At 46.5% G+C, this 11,074-nt stretch overlaps 1 protein-coding gene across 3 annotated transcripts in view; it reads left to right on the plus strand.

Moving 5' to 3' along the window:
- Positions 1–2,774, plus strand: part of SLC14A2 (solute carrier family 14 member 2) — a 375,636-nt gene extending 372,862 nt beyond the window's left edge. For all 3 annotated transcript variants that reach the window (XM_059707198.1, XM_059707200.1, XM_059707201.1), the window contains one exon: positions 1,707–2,774. In XM_059707198.1, coding sequence (XP_059563181.1) covers positions 1,707–1,907 — 201 coding nt within the window. In that variant the 3' untranslated portion in view covers positions 1,908–2,774. The remainder of the gene's footprint in view (positions 1–1,706) is intronic.
- The last annotated feature ends 8,300 nt before the right edge of the window (positions 2,775–11,074 follow it).

An 11,074-nucleotide genomic window follows, 5' to 3' on the forward strand; every position in this document is an offset into this window, starting at 1 on the left:
TGTTTATTATTTAATGTTTTTATGTTTATAAATCATCTGCCTGACTAGCTAATTAGCCAATTGTTTGCTCGTAGTAACTAGCACGGTGTCGTGGTCCTGAGGGGAGGGTCAGGGAAGACAGGAGCCGAGCCCCGGTCAAGCCTGAGAGAGGCTAGGGCTGGTGGCTATGGGCACATGCAGCAGCCTGACAGCCCCTTCCCTGAGCACCAGGGAAGGGTGGTGTGTGAGGTCTGGGGGCACCACATGGCCAGCACCAGACCCCCTCATACACAGGGAGGGTCCCAGACCCCAGCTCAGAGTGCTCAGGGCTCAGCCTGCAGCCGATGCCTCCCCCTCTTGAATAAGGGTTCAAGAGCACATCTCCCACGGGCAACCAGGAAAGTCCTGTTGGTCCTGCGGATGAAGCTGGGGGTGGGTGTTCTATTCATACCTATCTACATCCCTCCTTCGTAAACTTGGGCAGTTTGGACTTAGTATGGAAAAGAATTTTCTAAGCATAGAATTAGTCTTCCTTGATACCATCCTGTGTCCCCCAATGGGTTAAGTCCCTCCTCTGAGCCCATCAAAGTTTATACATGCATCTGCTACATGTGACATTCAGCACTGTGATGACAAAAACACTTCGGTCCTCTTCTACCTTCAGCGTGTGTGCCCCTTCAGAACAGGGACCCAGTCACATTCTCATCTTTCTCTCTAGTACCTATTACAGTACCCAGCATATAGTAGGTGCTCAAGAAATGCTGAATGAATGAAACCCTAAGGTAGTGCAACAGTGCCATCTTGAACACACATACGATAGCATTGTTACCCCCATAGTATTACCTGAGGTCTTTATTCCTTATAATAAAATGATATTTGGGGGTGAGAGGGGCATGCTTTGATTTGCCTCCTAGCAGAATTTGCAGGCTTTATGTTAGCAAGCTATCCGTTCAAGTTATCTCAAACAGATTGGAGAGGGGTATTTAAAAGCTTCAGGGAGTCTTAAGGAAGAAAACACAGGTCAACATCATGCGAAAGGAAGCTGGGAATGGGTAAGCCTTGAGAAGAGAGGTAGCTGCTCTCCAACTCCAGCCCTTGGGACTAAGATGTCACATCTCTGCTCTCTCCCGTCTGCTCCGTGTCCCTGTGTCTCTCTGGGATGGGCTTCTGCTGCTGCACGCAGCCCCCAAATGACCACCCAGACCAGAGCCTCTGGACACAGTCTCTGTGCCTCTTAGTTCCAATTCTCAGGAGAGGGGTTCTATTCCCAGCACATCTGCCTATGGCAAGCTGCACTTGAGGCAGGTGTCTGTCTCTGGTCCAATCAGCTTTGACAAAAGAAAAAAGGCCTTGAATAACTGCCAAAATAACTGTCAAAGCCATTCATTCCTTCAGCAGGGGCTATGGGAGAAGGCAGGAATGGCCACAATTCCTTGAGGTATAGGTTGGCCTGATAACCCAAAACAAAACATGTCTCCTACATAAAGGCATATTATAATGGGGTTCCAGTGACTGCATTTCGAAGCATGTCTGCTCACCTGTTACACTTCAGACTGACACCACTGCATGATTTTATTTATGTTGGTCATAAATTAAATATTATTCCTATCAACGACATGAAGCATCGCCTCCTCTACCCAGGGCTGACGGTGTTCGGTAAGGGCTGATGAAACAGGCACAAGCATCTGATGTCACCAAGGCTTCTCTTATGTTCTCCTTCCCCCCAGTTTGGATTACCACCCTGCACCTGGCCCTTCTGCCTCTCGGCGCTCACCTTCCTGCTCCTGACGACCAACAACCCTGCCATCTACAAACTTCCGCTCAGCAAAGTCACCTACCCAGAGGCCAACCGGGTCTATTACCTGTCCCAGGAGAAGAACAGAAGACCATCAACCATAACAAAGTACCAGGCCTATGATGTATCCTAAGTTGCCCTTTCTAAAACACATCACTGTAAATTCAGCCTTCAGCAGGCTGTGCAGGTCCCCAAGCTGAAGGCCACTTCACCTCCCCTGCTGTCCATCTATGATTCTCCCCCAGCAAGCCTAACCCCACTTATTCCCAAGCACAGGGAAATATTGTGTAGTCACCATTCAGGAACCTCTCTGTTCTAAGAAACACAATGCTTATCAAAGACATGATTAGTTTAGACTTTGCTCAACTCACTGCAGAAGAGCTTCCCTTGAGGGGGAGTTTTTCCTTTTCTGCAAAATAAGCCACATCCCTAAAGAGAACTCACCAAGAAGGGGGCAGTGGTTGGTGACATGTCATCCAACTCGTCATCTGATGCAGCAATGCACAGTGTCAGGAAATATGCATTAGCCCAGAAGGCAAAAGGGCTGGTTCTATTCTGGCTCTGACACTAACGCACTCCGACCACCTGGGTGAGTCCACCCCCTCTCTCAGCCTCAATTTCTTATTAGCTTCATGACAGGGAGGGACTCTATGGCCCCTTCCACCTGAGAAGTGTTGATTCAGCTCTCTCTCCTGTAAACTGACAAAATCAGCATGACCAGCAAGTAATTACTCTGAGTGAAGCAAGAGATGGAGGGTTACCTGGAGAAGAGGTGGAACAATTTTAAAGATCTGTGGGGAGATTTGTTCTTGAGTCATGAGAGGTTCTCCAGGCGTGGGGTTAGGGATGTCAACGTGCCTTTCTTTACAAAACAGAAATGTTTCTGGAAATATCATACGATGAAAACTGATCTTTTTCAACATTCAAATCATTTTAAACAAATGTGTTGCTTTTTGTAATAGACATAAACATACTCTCATTAAACTGTTAAGTTTGCAAATTAGGATCGGAGTTTTCTTAAAATGCACTCACCTACATGTTCACACATCGCCCTCTTGAGGGGTTTGCCATAGTCAAGCATGTGTCTGAAATGAGATAAAAAATGAGCGAAAAATTCTCAGGGGAGGGTTTGATTTGCTTGCAAAGGGAATCACAAAAACGACAGTGGTCATTTTTTTCTTCTTGAGTTAAAATATAGGTTGTTAACCCAACTCACTCTTTAGGGCATAGTTTTTTAGTCTTGCACCCCCAAAATTACAAATGCGAACTCTTGTGTTATTTCATTGCGCTGGTCATAGCATTGTGCTCCTAAAGCACGGGACCCCTTGATGAAGTCAGGTGCTCAGCCTTCCCACTGCTCCCCCAGAGAAGGGAGGATGAGCCTCTTACAGCCCTCCAGTGGGACCCCCTCACTTCACACACCTCCAATTTCGCATGATGGGATGATGACATTAGATGAGGGTGTAGAAAAGAGGCGGGGGGGGGGTAGAACAGACCCTTAAAAATGCAGATTTAAGGAAAGAATTACATTTGACTAAAATCCATCATATAGAAAAAGCTGGTGTCCACATTTCTCTCTTCTCTTCTCTTCTCTCCTCTCCTCTCCTCTCCTCTCCTCTCCTCTCCTCTCCTCTCCTCTCCTCTCCTCTCCTCTCCTCTTCTCTGCCTGCCCTGAGATCCCAGCCATGGTCTGCCAGCCCAACAGCCCTGGGCTGCCTATTTGTCTTCCAGATCCTATCTAGCCAGTGATGACTTGCCAGGAAAATGGAACACTTCTTGCTGGAAATAAATCTCCCACCTATGAAAGGGGAGAGAGTCACACTCCAGAGTCTACTTCTGAGTCTGTGGTCACACCTTGAGGCCAAGAAGGTCTCAGGCTGCATTTTAATGATGATGGAGTTGTGACTCCCTGAGGATTAAGCATCCAGGAATGTCTCCAAAAGGCTGTTTATGCTCCCAGCTCACTCAGCTGCCCCAGAACCTCTAAGTGATGACATAGAACTATTAAAATACCACTTTTCCTGCATTTTCCACCAAAGTGTTATAATCTGGTTTTATTAAGAGCAGGAAACCTCCTCGTGCATGCCTTTCTGATTATTGACCACTAACAAATCCCCTTAGCTCTTCTAAGTGTTTCAATAGCCTCACCTATAAAGCAAATTGAATTGGCCAAGGATAACAAGCAGGATGGAAATAGACAAAAGAATTCGACTTACAAAAATGTATGATGACCACAGGAGTCTATTCCAGCACTTCAATTAGGCGTCAACAGAGGAGAGAGGGAGCCAGTTGGCGCCAGCTCCTGAGAGCTGATGGTGCACATGAGTGCATTTCTCCCAAGGCTGTGATCAGTGACATCACATGGGTAGCTTGAAATCAGCCATGGTAGGAGTCTTTACACCACAGTAATTGGCAAACTACAGATCTGGGCTCTTTCCCCCAGATAGCCAGCTTAGCAGCACAACACTGACCAGCCAATTTGGTGGGAAGAAAAGAGGACAATTGCAGGGCTCCTAACCAGGGTCTCAGAGACCAGAGCCAGAAGATTCAATCTAACATTCCTACACGGATGCCATTGCACATACAAAAGGCATTTAAGAGAATAACAAAAATGTCCTCTGGCACAGAAGGACCTCCAAAGACTTACCCACAGAGCCCTACACTGACAACACTACAAACAGAAGAAAAACAAATCTAGGAAATGCTACAAGAGACACAAGAATACTGTAGCGTGATCAAATACCTTGGTAATGCCTAGGACCAAAGGAGAGAAATAGAAGAAATATACTTGTAACAACCTAGAACCGGGATATTACATGATGGCAGGAAGGGAGACAAAAGAGGAAGGAGAGCGGGTTAGAGGACTTCATTTGTACAAAGTTGATAAGTTTAGAAAGCCCACAGGGAGGAATAAGGGAAACCACTATGAGAACAAAATTAGAAACATAAGTTTTGAACTGGAAGAAAATTTTCTTTCCAATGGAAAGCAAAAAAAAGAAGAGCATTCTAGAAAGTCGCCTGAAAAAAGAGAGTAAGTACAAAATATAAACAGAAGACAGAACCTAGTCATAATATGACAGTAATTGACAAAATGCGTTAACAGAGATAAATTTACCCCTGGAAGACAGAGATGCAAGGGTTGTACTTTTATTTAAAAAGAGCTAACAATTTGATTTTCACAGAAAGACACAAAGTGTCTAAATACAAAGATGCAATAAGACATACTAAACAAGTATGGACTAAAAGGAATCTCAGGTATCAACCATAATAGCTTGAACAGTAAAATTTAAGGCAAAAAGGGTAAGTACAAAGAATGATATAAACAAGTAATAGGGTGCCGGGGTCCTGCCCCAGCGGGTCCAGGGGTCCCCAAAGGTGTGGACGGAGTCGGCGAAGAAGGAATGTCACGGAGGCAGCGTTCAGTTGATCATCATAGCCGGGTTCGCTTGTCAGGGTCTCCAGCCAGGTTCTGTAGCCAGGATCTCCAGCCAAGTTCTGTTCAGGATCTCCAGAGAGGTTCTGCCTAGGATCTCCAGTCTTGTATAAAACGTTCTGTGTAGGTTCTGTGCCTAGGCTCTGTCTCTCTTGGTCCTGTCTTCCAAGCCCTGTGTTCTCAGTTCTGTGTTCTAAATTCTGAGTGTTTCTGTCTTGTTACAACTGTATTTATACCAGTTGATTCAATCCTATCAATCTCTATTACAAAGGTTAGGGCGTTTCTTATCTCCATTCCAGGGAGAAAAGATTATGTAGTTTAAGCATGATTGTTCGTAGTTAAAGGGATTAATTACCCGCCTGGCACTTAGTTGAGGGGTTTTATTCCCTCCCTAACTTCAGGGGAAAATCCCTACCTGGGGATTCAACCTTTCTCTGAGAGGTGACCTTGGTTAAAACACAGCGCCAAGAAGGTGAGCAAACATATTAAGAACCATATGCCATATATGCCAGGTCCCTTGAAACAGCAAGGATGGACCGGCTCCCGGCAAATTCCCCCTTTTTTATTTTTTAAAAGCAAGCATTAAAAAGAAAAACCTCAAATGCTCTCTTATATCCATTTTAAGAGTAGGATTGGCGCTTTCCGCTATTACCTGAGTCCTGATCTATCATCCCAGGGAGAGCTTGCCAATCCTGCACTTTCCCAGGGTAGAAAGGCTGCAGTGGGGTTAAGGATAAGGCTCCTTGGGCCTACCTTCTCCCATGCCTCTACATTTACCTTTCCGGCACCTTTCCTTCCTCAGAAAAGCATGGACGTATTTCTTGTATAAAATGTTCTGTCTGACTGGGAGTAACCTTAATTCCTCTGCTAACAAGCATATATGTTAAAAGATCAATACGGAGTCTTTTTTCTTTAGACTCAGTATGGCACATCTTCTTAATCTAAAGATCAATACAGAGTCTTCTTTCTTTGGACTCAGTATGGCACATCTTCTCAATCTAAGGATCAGGTTCTGTACTATCCACCTTCTTACCCTACTTATCCTCTGTAGGGGGGTTTGCAGCACCCTGGTGGAGTCCTATCCGTCCCGAGTGTGGGGGTTCTCAATGGGGGGGGGGGGGCTTACCTAGGGGAATCCTTTTCCAGGGGTTCCCAAAGGTGTGGACGGAGTCAGCGAAGACTATCCACCCTCTTCCTACGGTGGAGTCCGATCCGTCCCGAGTGTGGAGGTTCTCAGTAGGGGGGCTTACCTAAGGGAATCCTGTTCCAGGGGTTCCCAAAGGTGTGGACGGAGTCGGCGAAGACTATCCACCCTCTTCCTACGGTGGAGTCCGATCCGTCCCGAGTGTGGGGCACTTACCTAGGGGTCCCTGTTCGGGCGCCAAATGCCGGGGTCCAGCCCCAGCGGGTCCAGGGGTCCCCAAGGGCGTGGACGGAGTCGGCGAAGAGGGAAAGACTCAGAGACAGCGTTCAGTTGATCATCATAGCCGGGTTCGCTTGTCAGGGTCTCCAGCCAGGTTCTGTAGCCAGGATCTCCAGCCAAGTTCTGTTCAGGATCTCCAGAGAGGTTCTGCCTAGGATCTCCAGTCTTGTATAAAACGTTCTGTGTAGGTTCTGTGCCTAGGCTCTGTCTCTCTTGGTCCTGTCTTCCAAGCCCTGTGTTCTCAGTTCTGTGTTCTAAATTCTGAGTGTTTCTGTCTTGTTACAACTGTATTTATACCAGTTGATTCAATCCTATCAATCTCTATTACAAAGGTTAGGGCGTTTCTTATCTCCATTCCAGGGAGAAAAGATTATGTAGTTTAAGCATGATTGTTCGTAGTTAAAGGGATTAATTACCCGCCTGGCACTTAGTTGAGGGGTTTTATTCCCTCCCTAACTTCAGGGGAAAATCCCTACCTGGGGATTCAACCTTTCTCTGAGAGGTGACCTTGGTTAAAACACAGCGCCAAGAAGGTGAGCAAACATATTAAGAACCATATGCCATATATGCCAGGTCCCTTGAAACAGCAAGGATGGACCGGCTCCCGGCAATAGGGCAAGAGTACATTGTAATTATAAACACATATGTACTAAACAACCAGCCTCAAAATACATCAGGCAACAATTGACTGAACTGCAGAGAGCAGTAAATAATTCCATCATTGTAGCTAAAATTTTACCAAAACCTTAGAAAATAGTACACCAAGAGAACAAAAAAAAAAAATGAACAGAGATATCAGGGAGCTAAACAATAGAATTAATAAGAGTGAGCTAGCCCAGCTGACATGGCTGAGTGGTTGAGCATCGACCTATGAACCAGTAGGTCATGGTTCGATTCTGGTCAGGGCACACGCCCAAGCTGCAGGTTCAATCCCCAGTGGCGGGTGTGCGGAAGACAGCCGATGGATTGATGATTCTGTCTCATCATTGATGTTTCTATCTCTCTCTCCCTCTCCCTTCCTTTCTAAAATCAATAAGAGTATATTTTTATGAAAAAGACTGAGCTACTATATACATCTAGGGTTCTGAACCCTCCCACTCCACATCTCGCCATCCCCAAAAGAACAAATAGAGAGCACAGTCTTTTTAAGCACCCACAGAACACTTACAAACTGGGCCGTGTATTACGGTAGTGGGACGTTGACCAGTGCAGACCCTAGGAGAACGGGTCCTCGGGATAAGCGTAAACACCCCCTGTGAGCTAGAAATCGCCCTCCAGAGTACATGCAGTTCCCAGGGAAAGCCTCCTGTGGCCACGGTGGGCCACCAGGAAGGCTGGTCACCACAGCACCTGTCGTGGCGCAGAGACAAAGTGGGTGGGACACACCGAGGAGTCCTACCCTGCAGGTAGACCCTCAGTACTATCCATGTAGCAATGAGGATATAGACCTTAAAAACCTAGTGCTGGGGTAAAAATAAGAAAATGGTGCTTATAATCAATACCATTTGCATCAATTAAAAATGCATGCACACAAAACAACCATACCTATTTTGCAAGAAAGGCACATTGAGATGAGAGGAGGAAAGAGAGTAGGGTATAACAATGAAAAGACAGGCACACCTTCACACATTCAAGAGAGGAGTCTTGCAGAGACCAGTGAAGACACCATGCAGGGCGAAGCCACAGGATTAACTCAACTCTCCGTCAAAACGTTTTTGATGGGCGGAGCATAGTGTGTGCTGTGTTCTGCCTGCCCGGTGGAGCCTCTGATTGTCAGTGTCAGAGTGACCCCCGAATTGGGGCAGAGACCACCTTCAAAGCCCCCTAGCACCCCGTTCTGTCTCCACTAGCATTTGGACGCATTCTGGCCACATTTCAAAGTGTTTTATGTACTAAAAAGTGCTCGGGCAGGGCCCCTAGCGGCTCTGCACTCGCCTCCAAAACAAATGAACACTTTATTCCCTAGAGTAACGATGGGAATGAACATATGTATTTATTTGTGCTTTTAGAATGTTTTAAAATCTCTGGTGAAATGTAGAAATAAGGGGGGAATTTTTAGTTGTTGAGATATAGAAAGGTGGGAAAGACAGTCTTGAGCATGAAAGATGTAGGATATAGACAGAGTTCAGAAAGGGCGCGGAGCTATGATAAAGGTCACAAATTCACATAGCCTGCTACAGCCAGCAGACCTAACTGCGAGCGAAACGGGGTGGTGTGGAAAGGCCCGGGCTTTGAAACCAGAGGACCTGGGTGGCATCCAGCCCTTCTCTGTTCCACTAGCGGGGAAGCTGATCTCTCAGAGCCGGAGCTTCTCGTCTACAAAATGAGGAGCATACCCGGGTGCCTGGGAGCAGCGCTGCTGTGAAGGCTAAATGGGAACCCAGGTAATGTAACCTGCCCATGCCTCGGGGCCTTGGAGGGATGCAGGAGCCCACCCTCTTACCCACAATTCCCAGGCAGTCCCAGGGACCAGGAACACCCAGCACAGCCTGGGCATCATCTCATGGGTTTTCTTTAAAATGTGGGTGTTCAGGACCAGAGGGGCCAGATCAGACCCATTTAGCTTTAAGAGGCTAAGGAAAGGACTGGCTGGCTATCCAAGTGGGGGCACACTAAGGCTGCCCCTCATTTCAGCATTTGAACCACCCCCTTCCTTCCTCCTCCTACCTCATCAGAGCAGAGCCCTGGTTGTTTTAGGAAAATGTTCTCAAAACAAACTCGCCAGAGGCCCCTGAAAGTCATTAGCATGGAGTTCCACACGATTATTCTGTGTGCAATATGTGGGTCTTTCTCTCCAATGAGCTCACAAGTCCTGTGAGGATAGTGGTTGTAATATACACACATACACACAACACACATGCACCCCCATGCACATGCATACATGCATATATACCTAGGTATATACACACATGCATGTACATATACACATGCTTTATGCATTCACACATACATAGATACCCATATTCAGGATAAGGTAAAGGTAGGTTTACAGTTGTTTGTATGGAAAGTAATATAATCTATAATAATAAAACCATAATATACTAATTAGACCAGATAGCTGAACAACCTTCCGGACATCATTCCGGATGTCCTTCTGGATGAAGCCACGGTGGCAGGGGCCAAGGCAGAGGCGGTTAGGGGTGATCAGGCAGGCAGGCAGAGTGATTAGGGGCAATCTGGCAGGCAGGTGAGTGGTTAGGGGCAATCAGGCAGGCAGGTGAGTGGTTAGGGGTGATCAGGCAGGCAGGCAGGCCAGCAGTTAGGAGCCAGTGGTCCTGGATTGTGAGAGGGATGTCCAACTGCCAGTTTAGGCCTGATCCCTCTCTCTCTCTCTCTCTCTCTCTCTCTCTCTCTCTCTCTATATATATATATATATATATATATATATATATATATATATATGCCTAATATGCAAAGTGTCCTCTCAGGAGTTCTGACAGGGAGTTAGATTGATCGTTATGACGTGCACTGACCACCAGGGGCAGCACAAAACGAAGGGAGGCCCCAGCCGGCAGCAGGCAACTGCTAGGGACCCTACCTGTGCACTAATTTCATGCACTGGGCCTCTAATAATTAATAAGTAATAATACAAGAATAAACCCTGTGTTTCCTGTACTCACAATTGTAAGACCTACTTTTGCCCCACCCTGTATATGTGTACCATTATATCTACACACACACACAGTTGTTATTTTTGTCTTTTTCCTTCACAGAACTAGCCCACTGGTGGGCACATAGTAGCCCAAGAAATAACTGATTGAGTAATTGACTGAAACACCCTCCCATCTCCATTCTCTCTCCCTCTACAGAGCCCATTCACTCATTCTGCCTCAAATTTGAGATCTGTTTCACACACCCAACCACACACATAATAGACCTAGGATCGCAGGCAGGCCAGCTGACTGAGTCTTACTTCCCAAACTTCCTGCCTGTAGCCTCCTCCCAGCACACATTCCCTGAATCGTGTCCAGGGAAAAGACTCCAGAGTGGACACACCATCCAACCCTAAGCATGTCATCGTTTTATGGACAGTAACTTTCTGCCTCTCCAAATGTCCTTTGCCACCGTCCTTTTCTCACACAGTCAGGACCCAAATCGTGTCAATGGTCTCAGATGAGGCAGGTAAATGGTAGACCAGTAGTGCTCAGATTTGAACCGGCATCAGAATCACATTGTTAAACAGATTGCTCGGCCTCATCCCAGAGTTTCTGATTGAGTGGGTCTGGGGAAGGACCTGAGAATTTGCATTTCTAACAAGTTCCCAGGTGAGGCTGATGCTGTTGGTCCAGGGACCACACTTGGAAAACCACTGGAGTAGACTTAGAAATAGGATGTTGCCTCTGGTCATCACTTCTGCCTTCATTGCATGTAGGAATACACTGGTCTGCCAACTCGTGTGAGTGGAAGAATCGTCTACAGTGCTTATTATATTAAAACACAGACC

Source organism: Myotis daubentonii, chromosome 8 (assembly GCF_963259705.1).
Source record: "Myotis daubentonii chromosome 8, mMyoDau2.1, whole genome shotgun sequence".
Lineage (NCBI taxonomy): Eukaryota > Metazoa > Chordata > Mammalia > Chiroptera > Vespertilionidae > Myotis > Myotis daubentonii.